This window comes from Trachemys scripta, chromosome 1 (genome assembly GCF_013100865.1).
Source record: "Trachemys scripta elegans isolate TJP31775 chromosome 1, CAS_Tse_1.0, whole genome shotgun sequence".
Taxonomy (NCBI): Eukaryota; Metazoa; Chordata; order Testudines; family Emydidae; genus Trachemys; species Trachemys scripta.
Genome location: NC_048298.1, coordinates 108,109,112 through 108,126,735, shown reverse-complemented (window position 1 = coordinate 108,126,735; position 17,624 = coordinate 108,109,112). Strand labels below are relative to the sequence as shown.

Sequence of the window (17,624 nt, the reverse complement as noted above, 5' to 3'; positions counted from 1 at the left end):
TTCTGCAGTTTCTCATTGGAGTCTGTTTTTGAATTTTTGTTGTTGAAGAATTGCCGCTTTTAAGTCTGTTATTGAGTGTCCAGGGAGATTGAAGTGTTCTCCTACTGGTTTTTGAACGTTATAATTCTTGATGTCAGATTTGTGTCCATTTATTCTTTTGCGTGGAGACTGTCCGGTTTGGCCAACGTACAAGGCGGAGGGGCATTGCTGGCACATGATGGCATATATCACATAGGTAGATGTGCAGGTGAACGAGCCCCTGATGGTGTGGCTGATGTGATTAGATCCTATGATGGTGTCCCTTGAATAGATATGCGGACAGAGTTGGCAACGGGGTTTATTGCAGGGAATTGAATTAGCCTCCTTAGCACTGACCCCCCACTTGGTCAGGCAACTCCTATCTTTTCATGTGCTGTATATTTATATCTGCTTACTGTATTTTCCACTCTATTCATCTGATGAAGTGGGTTATAGCCCACGAAAGCTTATGCCCAAATAAATTTGTTAGTCTCTAAGGTGCCACAAGGACTCCTCATTGTTTTTACTGATACAGACTAACACGGCTACCCCTCTGAAACCTGTCAAAGGAAATAGGGATTAAAGAAGGTTGCTTTCCTGATCTTGGAAAAGACATAAGCTGCCCATGGAAAGCCCAGTATAAGCCTGAGTCAGTCTCTGCTCCTATTAGATCACACTCAGAACCTCCTCTCAACCTGACACCAACCCATTAAATGGGTACATGAACTCTGTCAGATTCTGAAGTAATATAAATGGTGGGGTGAGTTATATACATGTTGGGTGTAAGCTGGTCAAAAAAATGTGTGTGAGTGGCACCAAACTTGCATTTGATAATGTGTTAAAATGTGTGTAATTTACACAGATGTGGTGTTTTACAGGGAGCAAACACAGCTCCTGGTGTAGCTCTGAGGTCAAGGGGATTTGTGTCTCCTTATGCCAGAGCTGGGTGCGGAAGTGTCGAGCATGGCAAGTGTTAGTTAGTTAGTGGGGGAGGGGCTGCTGTACCTCATTACCTCCTGCTTCATGCCCCTTCTTTCCCATAGGGCCAGGGCCTCAACAGGTGTAAAATGGAGTGGCTCCACTGAATTCAATGAGGTTGTATTAACCTACACCTGCTAAGGATCTGACCCCTGTAATGCAAATTACCCTAATTGGGCCATACTCTTGGAAATCTGTTGCAACATCATGGCTTCAATTAGGAGACTCCTGCTTTACACAAGCATGAGAGAGCAGAATCAGGCACCTGTGGTCTCAAACCCAGGCCTATAGGGTTGCTAAGCAACAGCCTGACCCACTGTGCCACAGTACTGCAAGGTGAGATGAGGGAACTGTAGCTGATACCCCACCAGCAGAGGCTACCACCGCCAACTCAGTGAGGTCAGTTGGCTAGCAGCAGACTGATGATTGGGCTCTACTGGGTATAAAATTTCTTGTTCCTGTCCCACTACTTGTTTGAGCAGCTAGTTGTTAGGCCTGTATCTGTCCAGGCCCCCTGAGACCAAGTCCTGGCCTCCTTGCTGGGTTCCTACTCCTTGTCCCTGGTTCCTGCTGCTTTGCTTTGTTCCCTGTTCCTGCTACCACACCTGCTTCCTAAGTTAATGACTCTGGCTTGGCCCTTGGTGTGACTTCTGACTGTGACCCTAACTCCACTCACTGCTCTGAACACTAGGGAGCTTCAAGCACAGTGTTTACAAAGATGTGACGCCGACTTTATACCAGTGTAAACTAAATCAGAATATCTTCCGTTGAATCCCAAATCAATGCATGTTACCTCTTCTTTGCAGTTTACACCACTGTTTATTTCATCACTGAATTTAACCCAGAAACTTTCCTGGGAGTTGCACCTGCATCTACAAGGTTGCAAACTTGCATTTGTCTGTATTTGGTCCTCTGTGTTCAGTTTTTCTAGCCAATTGTGTATCTATCATATTTCTCTATTTCAGCCACATTCTCTAGTTCAGTAGTTCTCAAACTTTTGTACTAGTGACCCCTTTCACACTGCAAGCCTCTGAGTGCGACCCCCCCCCCCTTATACATTAAAAACATTCTTAAATATATTTAACACCATTATAAATGCTGGATGCAAAGCGGGGTTTGGGGTGGAGGCTGACAGCTTGCGACTCCCCATGTAATAACCTTGCGACCCTCTGCGGGGTCCCGACCCCCAGTTTGAAAACACCTGCTCTAGTTAAATATTACATGGGAGGATGTTAAATAAGTTACTGAAGTAGAGGTATGCTGTGTCCATTGCATTTCATTCAGCCAGTAACCTATGATTTTTCTGATTATCTGTGTTTCCTCTGGGTGCTCACAAATTAACTGTATTATTAATTGTTCTAGTAACTTACCAAAAATTGAAGCTCAACTTACTGATCAACTTTCCATCCTCCTTTTGAAAACAAGTTTTTGTTCATTCTTTTGAGAACTCGTTTGTTCTTTGTTAGGTCTCAAACATTGTTGTAGGTAGACCAGATGCACCTTATGCTAGTTCTTTCACCTCTCTAGCTTTAATTCCATTGGACATTGCTGATTTGAATATGTCCGGTTTATATAGTCTTTAACCTAACCCTTGTGATTCTACCTTGAAACTCTCCCTTTCTCTCTTACCTACTACTGCATTGTCTGTCCTGTCACTACTGTCCCTTTTAAGAGTGAAGCAAAGCAGTTATTAAGCATTCCAGCCTGATTCTTGTTCTCTCTTATTTGTTCTCCAGCCTTTATAAATTGTGGACCTATACTTTCCTTACTTGTTTTCGTGCTTCTTAGTATATGTATTTATAAAGTTTCTTGCTCTTTTTTACATCCTTTGCTAACAGCTCTTTATTTTGTGCCGTTGATTTTTGCAGGATATGTCTTCTTATACAAAGACACAATTGCCTGGTTTTTTCCATTTTCTTTATGTGGTCTTTTATTTGTCCTGCTTTTACCTTGCTTTTCCTTCTCTGCTCTGCTAGCTTCCAGCTCCCCTGAGTCCTTTAGTTTCGTTCCTCAGGAGACACCTCCTACTAAGGTCTTGGTCCTGAATGCCACAGATGCAAAGTGGTGCACTTACAAATGCAGAGTAAAAAATGTTGAGCAAAACAAGGAGTGCAGGGGAATCTGATCCTGAATAAATCAGAGTATGACTGTTACTCGTGGTAAGAAGACTATGGCCAAAGAGGGAAACACATAGCTAAGTGCCTCATTTGCTTACACTTCAGCAAGCTTATATCTCTTCAAATATGCATATTCTGTGCCCTCCCCTGCCCGCACGCATGTGCGCGCGCGCACACACACACACACACACATTTTTGGGCACCCTTATGGTTACACTCAAGGGTCTTGGGACTTACTTCCACTCAGTGCGGGGGATTGCACCTAGAACTTCACCTGAATGGTGCCTGCTCATAGCCTCTGCTCACTCACTACAACTAAGTAGTCCCCATAGCACATTGCAAAAAGACCTACAGGAGCAGGCCTTAACTGTTGGTTTTAAAATCTGCCTTTTACCTCCATTATTGTTATGCTGATGATTTCACCTTCCCCTGTTAATACTGTGCACTGTATCATTACAAGGTCTCTGGCTCCCACATTACATGCAATTTCCAGGTCTCTAATTCTTTCCTGTTGGTCATGATCAGATCTAAACTAAGCTATATTAAGTTGTCCCCTTAATAATTCAAGGAAATGTTGGATGATCTTGGTTTCACTGTATTAATGTAAGAGTTATCTAAGTAGTTAAAGTCCACCATTGCTTCTCATCTGGACACACTTGAAATCTGTTCAAGGTGTAGCTCACCCATTCCTTCTTCTTAATACAATGGGACTCTATAGCAGACCTCAGTCTTGATTTCCCCTGTGTTCTAACATAACTCAATGACTTTTAACATTTTTATCTCTAACTTCCATCTGCACCTAGGAGCATCATCATTCCTGATGCATGGCTCCATTCCAGGCGTCCACCTTAAGCTTTGTTCCTGACAGGTATCTCTGATCCCTCCTGCCTTTAAGGAGTCTGACCATCATTCAGGTGGAGATGCTTTTTCCGTGTTGGCCTGTGGGTGTGAAGCTCCAGACCCCTGGACACCCATCTCAATATCCACTTTCTCATTTTCAAGCAACACCTGAAAACCTTGGGCTCTGTGGGCTGTGTGGAGGGAGGCAGGGGAGTTGGCTATGCCCAGGGTATCCCCAACAGCAGAGTTACCAGTGGCCTATGTTCCTTTTGTGCTGCTTAGGTGATGCAAAAAGGGCAGAGCAGACCTAAGAATCTGACCCTTTATTTTTTTACCAGTGGTGTCTTTTTGACTCCAGTGAAAGTTTGTCTGAGTAACAACTTGTTTAAAAACTAAGCAAAGACCTCCAAGTGTGGTCCAATAATAATAATAATTTTATATATAAACCATTCTTCTCACTCCCGCTGAGACCTTTGGGGTTCTGCATACTGGATCACAGTAAATAAATATAATAACTACTTTATAAAAACCAAATAAATACCACATGAGTAAAGGGGTTTTTATATAGGTGGAGAGGAAAAGAGTTCTACACATGAAATTCTACGGTGGTCAAATAGAGGCTGTCCAATCCTCTCTCATCATGGTAGAATAACCAATACTTTGGTGGTATCGGGGTGCTGATGAGGGAGATGGAAGAGATGGTGGCTTTGGTGATGGTGTAAAATGGTGGTGATGTGATAGTAGCAGTGGTTATGATGAAAGTAATAATGATGAGGTCAACGGCAGTAATGGCGCCATCACAGTGATGTTGGCACCGAGGAAAGCAATGTTGTGGAGGATGTTATTGAGGCAGATGATGTTGGTAGCGGTGACATGAGAGTGACGGTGTCAATGTTGACTACAGCAATGTGGAGCTGACACAAGAAATGTCCCACTTCTGGTGGTGGTGATAGGTGCAGTGGCATCATTATACTACCCAGGTTGGTAAAGATACTTTTCCATATGAATACAGAATGACCAAGGTTAGACATGGAAGGGATTTCAGAGGTTAAGCTCTAAGCACTGCACAAGTACCAGTTTATACTCTGCACTCTCTCCCCATGCCCAATGGTCTATGTTGCTGATATTGCTCTTAATCTTTTTTCTTATGTCTAAGCTGAATTTGCCATTCTTTATTTTAAAGTCATTATTCTTGTGATACACCCTTAGTCAGCCTTAAATTAGTCTCCCACACATGCTCTATTTCATGCAGTTGCTTGCCTTTCATTTATCTTTACTACAGAGCTATCATGTCTTCCTTCCTTTACATTTTGATCTATGTGAGTTTGTGTAACCTTTCTCAGTGGACAGACCTTCCATTGCTCCAATCATAATAGTTTATAAGAGGAGGAGGTGCTCTTTGAAATCAAGAAGTTGCAGCCAAGAAGCTGTTCATTTTTACTCCTTGATGTAGGGAAAGCCTCTGCAGTTTGCTCTGGTTGCTGATAATCAACAGATTAAATTCAAGGTCTTGCTAGTACTAAATAAAATTATTAAGTTTTCTTGACTGGAGAAGTAGTTTGTTCTTTGTTCTCCATCCCAAGATTTCATCTGGGACCCCTTCTAGGAAGCTCCCTTCCTGAGGGCATTTGCCAAAATATTTCCTGTTCTTTTTGCAAAATATTTCTGTAGCTATATTAAGACTTAGTGTCACCTATACTCTTGCCCCACCTCCCAGCCCCATTAGTACACATTTCCTCTTTAGTCCTTAGGCTTCTTTGTTGTGTTCACCTACACCAGTTGAGAGAGGATACCTCTGCCCTTTGGACTGAGATTTCAGAGTGAAGTTAGAATCTCAGACATCATTTCCTGTTCGCTTACTCTCCTATGGGCTGGTCTACACACAGTTTTTGTACCACTTTAGCTGTATTGGTATAGTTAAAGTAATAAAACCTACCCGTATAACTACATCCACCATCAGGGGATCGGTTTCTGTATCAGTTTCTAAACAGATGTAGTTACATTGGTACAAAACGGTGTGTGGACCAGCCTTTAGAGATTATGGGGTTTTGCTCTCTGTGGTGCAGCCTGAGAGAAATTAACCAAACCAGCCTAAGATGTTGTATTGAAAATAGAGAGAAAATTGTAGTAAATCAAAAAGAGCCAGTGTGAAGAATATATATCTAAATTTAAACTTCTCATAAAATACACCAGATGAGTTGCTCTCATCTCAGTCACAGAACAATTGAAGGAAATACTTTACATTCCTAGACAGCAATGTCCACTCCCCAAACTTCTTTTGTCAGAGGCCACCCGCCAGCAATTCATCCCCATTCCCTGTCTTCCTGCGTTTCTCCTTTTCGGATTTGTTTTCATTAGGAAAAAACGTGAGGTTAGGTGGGGGTTAGCGACACGTTTGCTAACCCTGACCTAACCTCGACCTCTTTCTAATCTAGAGAAGCCCTGAGTCTCTCAGGACCTGTTTTTCAAGTTGTGGGTGTGGGTTGAGTGCTTTGATGGTTAAAAGGGTTTTTCAGAATTCCTTATTACATCCATGTCTCTTACAAAAGGTGCTTATCTTGTGGTTTTGGCTTATTATCACACTAGATTTCCCCCTCACCAACAAAGTGGTGTATCCTAGGTCCATTCAGGATTGTATGCACCACCTACTTGTCTGTTCCACCCACAATTAGGCAGAGACACACAACAGTTTGTGTTCCCCATCCTCAGGTTGATGGTCTAAGGAGGGGAAGCAGGTCTTTTAGAGATGTTAGTTAAACCAGCTTTCAAAAGTTTATCTTCCTGGCTAAGCAGGCAGTTTCCCAGCCTGCTCTTTGGGGATACTCACTCCACACCTCTTTGTCTGCATTTAGAAATACAGCTTGTAGACTTTCTTAGCATAATTATACTCCATATTAAATATCACTTATTGACACATACCAGGTCCTCTGCCATGCTCAGGATACAGCCTTTCTATTTCCACCTGTGACCATTTTGTCCTCCTTTTTTCCCTTGGCAGAGTGACTGGCTGTGCCTGAGACATTGGGCTGGATTGTCCACTAGCTTGCGCCTTTTGTACTCAGTCAGAGCTATACAAAGTGAGTGCCAATGGCTACCAACTCAGGATGGTGGTGTTTTACACCCACTCCATGTTTGCATACTACAAGTGTACATGGCAATGCACAGGGCAGTAGGCAATAAGGCTCATTGTGCCCAGCATTCTTTTTTTTTTTCATGTTATTTTAACTTTTGTAAAGCACCTGGGTACGGCATATGATGATAGGCGCCGTGTAAATAAAAAATATACAGAGCAACCAAAGCTTAGTCTTCACTTAGGGAAAATGCTCTATGAAGTCATTGGGAGTTTTGCCTGGGTAAGAATTCAATAAGGAGCTCAGGATCTGGCCTGTTATAAATAAATGTACAGCAATAAGAATTATGGCAATGCTGAGGATACTAATGCTGCTGTTCCTCTCCATTTGTAGTTCAGAGAGGCTGGGCAAGGAGGCCTGTGTAACCAAGCCATCATGCTGATCACAGATGGAGCTGTGGAGGATTATGAATCTGTGTTTGAAAAGTACAACTGGCCTGATCGTAAGGTTTGTCTCAAAAGGGATGAATAAAGGAGGCGGGGGAGGGGAAGGAAAGTGACCATCCTGGCATGGAGTAAATAGAAAGCACCACATACCCAAGTATGTGTACTCACATACCTATGCCTCCACACGCTCCCCACTGTAAATACAGCACAAAGCAGCTAGACAATAGGTTGGTGAGGGGATTATAAAGGTGCTGTGATTTTAAGGGGACACTGTCAGGTCAAGTTTGGCACAAAATGTGTGTGTGTGTGTGTGTTGGGCGGGGGGGGAAGAGGTTTAAAAACGGCTATTTCAAAAGCTGAGGACAATAGAAACATTCTTCTGGTTTACAAAAACAAAAAAAGCCACAGACCACCACCAACAAATAAAAACTCCACTAGCCTCCAGAATGAAACAGGTTTTATTAAATAAATAAATAACGGAACATCTCTATGCAGTATTTACAATAGAACTGGGTGGAAAAGGTTGGGTTTTTCCTGTCCTGCAGAATTTTTTGAGATTTCAAGATATTGTCCTGTTATACACTGGGATGAATCCAAGACTTTTCCAAGAAAAAAAAAAAGACAGACACCGACCCACCCCAGAACAGCCAATAGTCTGCTGGTTAGGGCACTCTCCTGGGTGTCGGAGACCCAGGTTCGTAGTCCTTGCTCTGCCTGGTTCAGGCAGAGACTTGTACCTGGATATCCTAGAGAACCTGAGTAACCTTTCTTGAGGAAAGTTCATTGAAAATGGAACATTCCCATGAAAAGCTTCCATTTCAGCTAATAGGCATTTTCTGACAAAAAACTGTCTTGTCAAAAAATTCCCAACCAGCTCTATTTGCAACTCAGCCTTTTCAGCCTTGAATCAGGACCTGGAACTGAAAAAGAATAAGAACTGATTCTAAAACAAAGTAACTCATTTGTATTCCTTGTCCAAGCTGAGGAAAATGCACAAGGGAAACAAACAGCAGAAAGAGCAAAAAGCAGATTTGACTTTTAATATTGTTTCATTTTAAATAAGCTAAATTGTTATTGATCACATGAATGAGAACACTCTGAAAACAGATGAATTTTAACCTGATAGTGTCCCGTTAATTGCTTTATGTGGTTAAATATTTCCATGGGTTAAGAATTTTTATGAGTGGTGAAGCTACCCGCATGTGGATCTGGCTGCTACTGTGAAATCAAACACAATGCTTGCTTCTGGCTTGTTAATCAAACCTCTCCACAGCTGTTCCCAAAACAAATCCAGTGTGTACCACCAGCTCAGTGTTTAAAAGTTCTCATCTTCAAATGATCACACTCCGTGCCTCCATGTATTGCTACTTGGCTGGGTGGGTTAATTGTGATTGGTAACAAGGTCCTCATAGAACAAGAGAATCATATCAGCGTAAAGGCAAGGGCCCTATTTCTCCATTGTCCTTCAGCATAGTCATTTACACTTCTGCAACATGGGTGTTAAGCCACTACCATTCTGATTGGGTGGCATGTTACACCTCTTTGGACTGACTTGGCACTGTTGCAAATGGGAGATGATTTCTGCATAATTCTTACATCTGTATTCTTGTTGCACAGGTCCGGGTTTTCACTTATCTCATTGGAAGGGAAGTCACGTTTGCACAAAATGTGAAATGGATAGCTTGCAACAACAAAGGTGCCGTCTGTGAACAACTAGCCCACTATACACATCACATTCAGACTGCAATCACGCATTCTGGGACTGAGATCTCTTTAGAGCTCATACGCTAAAGTTTGCACCCAGTTAGCACTTGGATGGGAGACTTCTGAGGAAAACTCAGGTGCTGCAAGGAGTGCTATTGGTGGTTCACTGAGGCTACTCTTTGATCACTACTAAATCGACTCCCTATCATGGTGTTAAGCGTGTCTGTGTCTGTGTCGCTGGACATGTTATCTTATGGCTGAGTGATAAAACTGCCGTCCTTTCTTTTAAAGATTTCATGGCCCTTTTCACAAGAGCAGAAGGTGAACCACAGAATCCTGGCCAAATGGCATTATGTATGTCTACCTAAAATTCTGCCATTGGTTCCTTTTGATCCCAGTATTCCTCACTTTCCCCACCTTAAAACTATGAGGTGCTGTTGCTGGCACAAAATGCTGCCACTTTGCACCCCAAAGTAGGGCTAAATGATTCTTTCACATATAAGCCAGTAAATGGCTTCCATATGCAGGTGCACAATGGGGTGGGGATCCATGAGCAGGGTTTAGAGGAATAAACAATTTCATCTGTCTTTGTCTGCAAATTGTCTACAAACAAATTGTGAAATGCTTATATGTGTGTGGTGTTTAAAATGATTGTCAGTAAATAATTCTCTGTTCATGCATTGTGGTTCGTCTGAATTCAAGTTTTTATTGGTTGGTTTCACAAGTCACATGATATTGTTTCTGTTCCCTGGTTTGATGATTTATGTAACTAACTGACAAAAGTTTGGACTTTAATTCAAATATTCAAGTGTAAAATTTGCAGTGTGTCATTCACCCTGCTGTTGGTTAGTTATGTTGGTTAGTCCTGTAATTTAAAAGTGCTTTTGGTGAATATTTGAGCATTGAGTTAAAAGTTCACTTTTTGTGAGTATTCTCACTTGTCATACTCAGGACCAGCTCTAGCTTTTTTACCGCCCCAGGCAAAAAAAAAAAAAAAAAAGGGCGGCCGGACTGCTGAAGCAAAAAAAACAACAACCAAAAAATGGCAGCTGCAGGGAGCGCGTGGAGGGTGGTCAAGGCAGCTTGCAGGGGGGTGAAGGGCAGCACCCGCCCGCTCCCTCCGCCTGTGGGCAGCCCTCCGGCCTTGGGGTGCCTCTCCCGGCGGAGCCCCTGGGGGCTGCAGGAGGTGCTGGCTCAGCCTCTCCTTTAAAGGCGGCTCGGCTGGGCCGGGCTCAGAGCAGCGCGGAGTGGCGCGTCCTGGGGAGCCCGGCGGCACAGTGAGCGGTAGGGATCGCTAGTTCGTGCCCTTGCAGGGCTGGGCTGGCTGCCCCAAAATTGGCCAGAATGCCGCCCCTTACAATGTGCCGCCCCAGGCATGTGCTTTCTCGTCTGGTGCCTGGAGCCGGCCCTGGTCATACTTAAGCCCTCACTTATTCATAGAAAGCAAAGACCCAAGGGTCCCAAATAGGTTTGAACGGACACTTTGCTTTTTGAATTCAAATGAACACGCCTGAATAATTCAGGAGAGGACACTGGGAGAGTGACAGGTTTCTGTTTCTCTGTTAAGGCTACTACACTCAGATCTCCACCCTGGCAGATGTTCAGGAGAATGTGATGGAATATCTGCATGTGCTCAGCCGTCCAATGGTCATCAACCATGATCATGACATCATATGGACTGAAGCCTACATGGACAGTGCGGTAAGGACGTTGAGTTAAGCTTCAATCAGCAGACAGTAAGGGCTAAGTGAAGGGGGGGATCAGGGCTGTGACACCTGGATCTCTTGGAGGATCCCTCAGAAATATGAACATACTGTAAAACTGGGAGTCATCTGACTTGTAGAATTTACTGTGCTCTGCACCTGTTTAGACAGGCAGCATTTCTTTCCCCTCAATCCTGAAACTGAATCCTCCATGGAAAGTCTCAGGTCTCCTTGAGAGTATGCAGTGAGCCAGGAAACCAAGGCTAATCACAAATGCACAGCATGACTTAAGTAGTGTTTCTTTTCTCCATTAACTCAGGGTACTTTATAAAGGATTATTCACAGGACAGAGATTAGTTACAGCTCAGGATATGGGTCACGGAGATTCTCTTCCTCAGCTCGCACCAGGCTGTCTGTCACACAGGGAGATAGATCTCAGTTTGGGTGTCAAGCTTGTTCCTTTGCTCTCTGCGCTAGCAAGATTTAGGATGATTACAGGGCAAGTGAGATCAACTCTTGGGGTGAGGGAATACCTCGCAGCCAGTGTGAGGGAACTAAACGTAGGGTGCCCCACAACCTTCTACTCTCCTTTAGGGTCCTCCCATTGCTGCTGCAGGCTGGATCCTCTCACTGCTACCTCAGCGTTTTTATGTGGCTGCTCCATTGTTTGGGGCCTACACTAGAGGTATGCTTGAGATGTTCTGGAAATAAGGATGCCACAGCAATGTGCCTTTGAGATCAAGAGAGAGTAAAAAGAGAGACTAAGAGGAGTGGGGTATGAAGGACCCCTTCTCCCACCCTTCCTCAAGCAAATAGAATTGTTTTCCTTGGTCATTTTCTTACCTGTTATTTTTGCCTAGAGGAAGGAGCAGTCCAGTTCTGCTTTTGGTGATCCCAGCACCTTCATGCAGGAGATTCTGGGTTTGGTGTTTTCCTTCTCTAGGAGCACTCACCACAGAACAGGCTATAACAGGGATTGACGATCTTTCAGAAGTGGTGTGCCGAGTCTTCATTTATTCATTCTAATTTAGGGTTTCGCGTGCCAGTAATACATTAACGTTTTTAAAAGGTCTGTTTCTATAAGTCTATAATATATAACTAAACTATTGTTGTATGTAAAATAAATAAGGTTTTTAAAATATTTAAGAAGCTTCATTTAAAATTAAATTAAAATGCAGAGCTCCCCAGACCGGTGGCCAGGACCCGGACAGTGAGAGTGCCACTGAAAATCAGCTCGCGTGCCGCCTTCGGCACACGTACCATAGGTTGTCTACCCCTGGGCTATAACGTAGGAGTGACAATGCTTTCTCCAGATGCTTCCCAGCCACCAGGGGGCCTTGACCACTTTCAAGTGGAGTAGTTGCCCTTAGGAAGGAGCCAAGTTACAGACTATGCTCTGACCCCCAAAGAGGTGTCAAAGAAGGGGAAGATGTTGAGAGGGTTCAGACAGTGCCTGAAGAAGTGTGATCCAGAGCATTAGAGCAAGAAATAGAGTTGTTTAAAAAGGGCGGATGAAGATATGATATTTAGTCCCCTCAATTCATTAGCCTCTGTCCACTGTAGCAGTGCTGGTTTTTATTCCATTTTCAGGGCAGTAGGAAAAGAAAGTGAATAATCCCAAGTCACATGCAACCAAGTCAAAGAGCCTAATAGTAAATATGTCAAACTCCTGACATAACTAGCTAAACAATCACTGTGCCTTTTGATTAACCTCTTTGCCATAGGATGGTATAGAGCCTCTTTCCCATCAAAGGGGCATTACTACAGGTTTTAAGAATGTGCCTATTTAAATGGGGTCTATTTAAAAGGCATGGTGGTTAATGGGTGGCAGTTGTGTCCTGAGAAGGATCAGGTCTCAAGAGAAAATGGTTGTCTGAGATTTATGGAACTGATTTGGAGTTGGTGAGTGAGAAAGGAGAAAAGTTTTATATATTCCTTCATGGAAAAGTCCTTTAATAGGGATGAAACCAATAGGATTAGATAGAAATTACTCTAAAAACCTGTGGAATTTTAAATAGAATGATCTCCTTTCTATAGAATTTCTAGAACCAACCAGTGGAATATCTGTGCCTGCTCTAGAATTCTACAGGCTGGCTTAAAATTCTATAGAAGTGTGACTAATACTCATGTTAAATTTGATAGGACTCATCCAAAAGGAATGACATATACAGGTTTTGCACTGATTCATGCTTGTGAGACACCATTGGTTAAGCCCTGGGAAGGCTGGTCCTCACTTCTGTGCTGTGGTTGAACATGGAGGTATTCCTTGGGATGTACCTGCTCTCTGGGGCAACAAAGGAAATGTGTTTTGCCAAGCATACTATGCACATGAGGTATTGGTGAGTCAGTTACTGAGTGTGCTGAGCAAAACCATCAATGGTGCTCCCTGCTACACAGCAAATTCTATATGCCCTGGCTCTGGTATTTTGTAACAAGAGCGTGAAGAGATGTTTTGTCCACTGATGCTTTTCTTGTTTGTCTCATTTTTCTGGCTTGCATTTGTCTTCCTCTCCTGCTACTTCTCATGCTTTTCATTCATTCATGTATGCATTCGTTCATTAATTCATTCATTTATCCATCCATGTCTCTTGCTAGCTGCCACAATCTGAGGAGGTAACCACCTGTGCTGTGTTCTGTGAGCGTGCCACTCCCATTGTGTCGGCTGGTGTTTGTGTCTGTGCTAGTTCATCTAGTCAATGCTGAACTGTACATCCAGGGAGGGGAGAAGGCGGGAGCACTGAGGAGGTGTGTCAGGAAGGAAATGGTAACACTGGATGTACTGGAGAGCTGTGCTGTTGGATGAGAGTAGGTAGGGAGTCCCTGTGCTGTACAGTAGTTTAGTCCATTGTATGTATTTTTACATATGTAGAGTGTGTCACTGTGAGATATGTGTGCTAGGTTAGCCCTAGCACCGCTGTGAATAAGAGCTATCCACCCAGATATGAGGGCAGCAACAGAATGTGCTCAGCTCAATAAGGCAGAATACCAGCTTCAACCCTTCATCAAGTTACTGTCTAGAATGGCTGGCTCCCTTTATGGTTCCCAGCATGCACAGAGAGAGGACACAGGATTTTGACCTTGCCAAAGGTGAGATGCTTATCTGGCCAAATGAGAGATAGAAGGGACTTGCTTCCTGTGCCAAGGAAGGAGAGTCACTAGGTATATCTGAGACACTCCTGTGCACGTGTTTTGTGTATTTTATATGTTCCTCCTGTGTTTTTAGAATGTCTTTCTCACAGAGTATTGAGGGCTCTCTGACATCACATTGCATGTGTTTGTGCTGTGTCCTATATACATGTCTTTTGGGTGTAGCTAAGCATGTTTTGGGTTCATATCATGTTTTTGCCTCTATCTTTGCAGTTTCTTAAGCAGTCCCTAGGCACACGTGTGATGAGTGCATTTAAATATGCTCTGTGCACGCTTCTTTTTAGCATTTGTCTGTGATGCTTCTCATTCAAGCTGTATGCATTGGTTTGGGGTATATTTATACAAGTGATTTGCGTGTCCATGAGTTTTGCCCATGTCTGTGGTGTTTCTTATAATTGTATTGTATGTGCACTTTGGTTGTATTTAAGCATGTTTTTGTGTGTGAACCTATGTCTGTCTCCTTGGCATGGACATGCATAATGGGTATTCATTTCTAAAGATTCCTGTCTCTTTAGCATTAAGTTAGGTCTTTAATGCCTTTTTCTGAGACAAATTTCAATGTTTTTTATCCCAGGCTGATCACTCTCCCCACCAAGGAGCATTGTTCCTAGAGAAGATCAGAAATGTGCCTTTTATACAGGGCTTTTTTTTTCCTGTATTATTTCATTCAGCATTTGGTGCCCCTGGAAACCCTAATGCTTCTGGTGGTGGCTCCCTATCCTATTACACTTGCTAACACACTGCTCTTTGTCCTGTGGCAGCTCTTTGCATCTCAAGCTCAAAGTCTGCTGCTCATGACAACAGTAGCTATGCCGGTCTTCAGCAAAAAGAATGAAACGGTAAGTATAGTGCTGCCCTGCAGTCTCCTTGGAACTAAGGCATGTAAAATGATGCTGAGGTGGTCTGCAGTCTTCTAACGCCAGAAGATAGGCTTTTGTGGTGGCTCTAGTAAGCTGCTTGGCTATTTATTGATCTCTAAGAGATCATTTGTCCCTCCCTCTGAATGTTTCTTCTTCCGAGCATCACTGAAATAAGAAACTTCATCTTGTTTTCTCACCTCCAGCTTCAGATCCAGCCCAGCACCAAATGCTCAGACCCCACTCAAGCCCTGACTGTTCACTATGGAAAAGTGATACAATGGCATTTGCCCATGTTTAAGTGAAAGCAGGCTGAGCGCTAACAGAATTTCATTTCTGAGAACAGTTTCTCCTTTATTTTTTAGAGATCTCATGGCATTCTCCTGGGTGTAGTGGGCTCTGATGTTCCACTCAGGGAGCTACTGAAATTGGCTCCACGATACAAGGTAAGATCCAAGTTAATGCAAACCGTCTGTCATCATACATAGCTAAATGCCCAGTCACTTGTCCATAGGCATAATCCAAATAATAATCAGTTACTGTGCATAGAGGTGTAACCACAGATATAAAGCTTGGATCCTCTGATTTCTTTACAGAACCTGGGGAGTTGTCATTCACCATGACAAGCCTGTAGACTACTCTAGAAACAAAGAAACTGAATGTCTTAGCAGATTGTTAATAGGACCTAGAGCTTTTTACATCTTGAACACCAGCTTGAATGCATGCTAGGATAATAATGGCCCAAGTTGTCACCATGGAATGACTCTTTGGTTGCCTATCTAAAAAGACCTGGTAGTTTCCATCCAGTTCCCAGTAGACTAAAACCACCATCATAGCTGGCACCATCACAACTAGCATCACTGTTGACACTCTTGGGAGAGATGCCAAGGATAGAATGGACAACTGAAACTGAACTATTCTGTCATGCCTAGAGGGACTTTCGCCAAGTCAGTGTTGAGATTTGTTGGCAGGGAAAGTTGAGGAAGTTTGCACTATTGCTGCTTGTACTGTACTCATTTTGTGGTTAAAAGGGATTTCAGTCCCCAGACTTGTTAAGCCAGCCCCTTTCACCAGCTCTGTGTTGCTTTTAAAATATGTTTTAAAGGAAAGTTGATCTAATTGAAAAAAAATAATTTTTAATGAGGCTCTGTGGGAAAGTGCTATTCTCTGTGAGTCCTGTTATACTTTGCTTTACTAGACTTGTGCTGAGAATTCTGTACAATGTCTATTGGTCCCTTTAGTGAATTTCCATTAGAGGTCACCTTGACAGCAGTGACTGCTGGGGATTATGCTAAAATTCACGTGACTTAAGCTATGGGTTCAAACTTTTGTTCCTATAAGTGTGACCAAACCAATGGTGGGTAGTTGCACACACTAGAATACCTAATGTCTGATTGATAATTACCCACACAGGTGACTCCTCCTTCACTATCAAGCAATATACATCTGTATGGAGGTTTTAGAGGCCCTGGTTTTCCAATGGATAATTCTTGTCTTCACAAATGCAAATTATACCTGAGTTTTAAGAACCCTGTGGATTGGCTGAAATATATACTGTAGGCGGACTTGATCTGATTAGTCACTCTCTCAGAGTTCACCTGGAGGCCAAGTGCAACATTGCCTGATCTTGTTAGGCTATGTCACTTCTTAAGCAGTACTTGTACCTAACAATGCTGGATTTACCTCTGCTGGGTCTGGTCTTGGCAGCACTGCGACATGATGCAGACTCCCTTTGTCAGAGGGTAGATGGCCCTCTGAAGGGGTCAGGGGCTCATCCCAGCGTACCTCTGACAGGATCCACAAGGGGGAATGAGACAACTCAGGTTCCCCTGGGAGAACTTAAGTCACTGAGTAACTGGAAGGCAGTTAATTAGGCACATGGGTAGGGTAAAAGGGATGTTGGTTAAACAAGGACTCCTGAGGAGAAAGGAAGCTCCAGAGGAAGAGAGCTTCCAGAGAGCCTGGACTAGGCAAAAGCTCTCCAGGTAAGGAGGTCTGGGAAAGACCCTGAGCAAACAGAGGAAAGACTGTAGGGCTCTTCAGGCAAGGGAGAAGCCTGAGGCTTTACAGCAGAAGGAGCTGCTGCTGGGACATAGAGACTTTTGTTAAGTTTTAGCTGAGCTCTGAGGTAAGAGCCTTTAAACCTGGTGCAAGTGCTCCTTTCCGAAGGCTTTATTAAAGAGAGACTACTATCAAGTAGAGTATTTTGGCTTCTCTGTGACAGGGCTGTTTAAGTGACTTCATTGTTATCTCAGGCCACAGCAGAGCCACACTCAGCCACAGAGGATTCTCAGAAGGTGACAGTGCTCCTTCTACACCCGTTTGGGGCTTGGTTTCCAGAAAGATGAGCTATGAGATCCACACTCAGTTGTGCCTACAGTGGCCACCATGAAAATTTTGATTATTGCCTCAGTACTTGTGACACTGTTACCATAGTGTTCTTCATTGTTCCACATTCTAAGTATAGGAGTGCAATGGATACCAAAATTAATTCTACCTCCTAAATGGTAATTGTCAGCCACTCACTGTCTGTGCACTAACTGCAGTTACACGCACAAATCAGTTACCTCATCAGTGCCTAGCTATCCATTTTGCTAAGGCGGCTAACGGCATTTTGGGCTGTATAAGTAGGGGCATTGCCAGCAGCTCAAGGGATGTGGGGGGAGGGATAGCTCAGTGGTTTGAGCATTGGCCTGCTAAACCCGGGGTTGTGAGTTCAATCCTTGAGGGGGCCACTTAGAAA

At 43.4% G+C, this 17,624-nt stretch overlaps 1 protein-coding gene across 1 annotated transcript in view; it reads left to right on the top strand.

Moving 5' to 3' along the window:
- Positions 1–17,624, top strand: part of CACNA2D4 (calcium voltage-gated channel auxiliary subunit alpha2delta 4) — a 155,081-nt gene that overhangs the window by 33,575 nt on the left and 103,882 nt on the right. Inside the window, exons 11-15 of the mRNA XM_034758909.1 lie at positions 7,418–7,531; positions 9,088–9,166; positions 10,742–10,875; positions 14,786–14,863; positions 15,247–15,327. Coding sequence (XP_034614800.1) covers positions 7,418–7,531; positions 9,088–9,166; positions 10,742–10,875; positions 14,786–14,863; positions 15,247–15,327 — 486 coding nt within the window. The remainder of the gene's footprint in view (positions 1–7,417; positions 7,532–9,087; positions 9,167–10,741; positions 10,876–14,785; positions 14,864–15,246; positions 15,328–17,624) is intronic.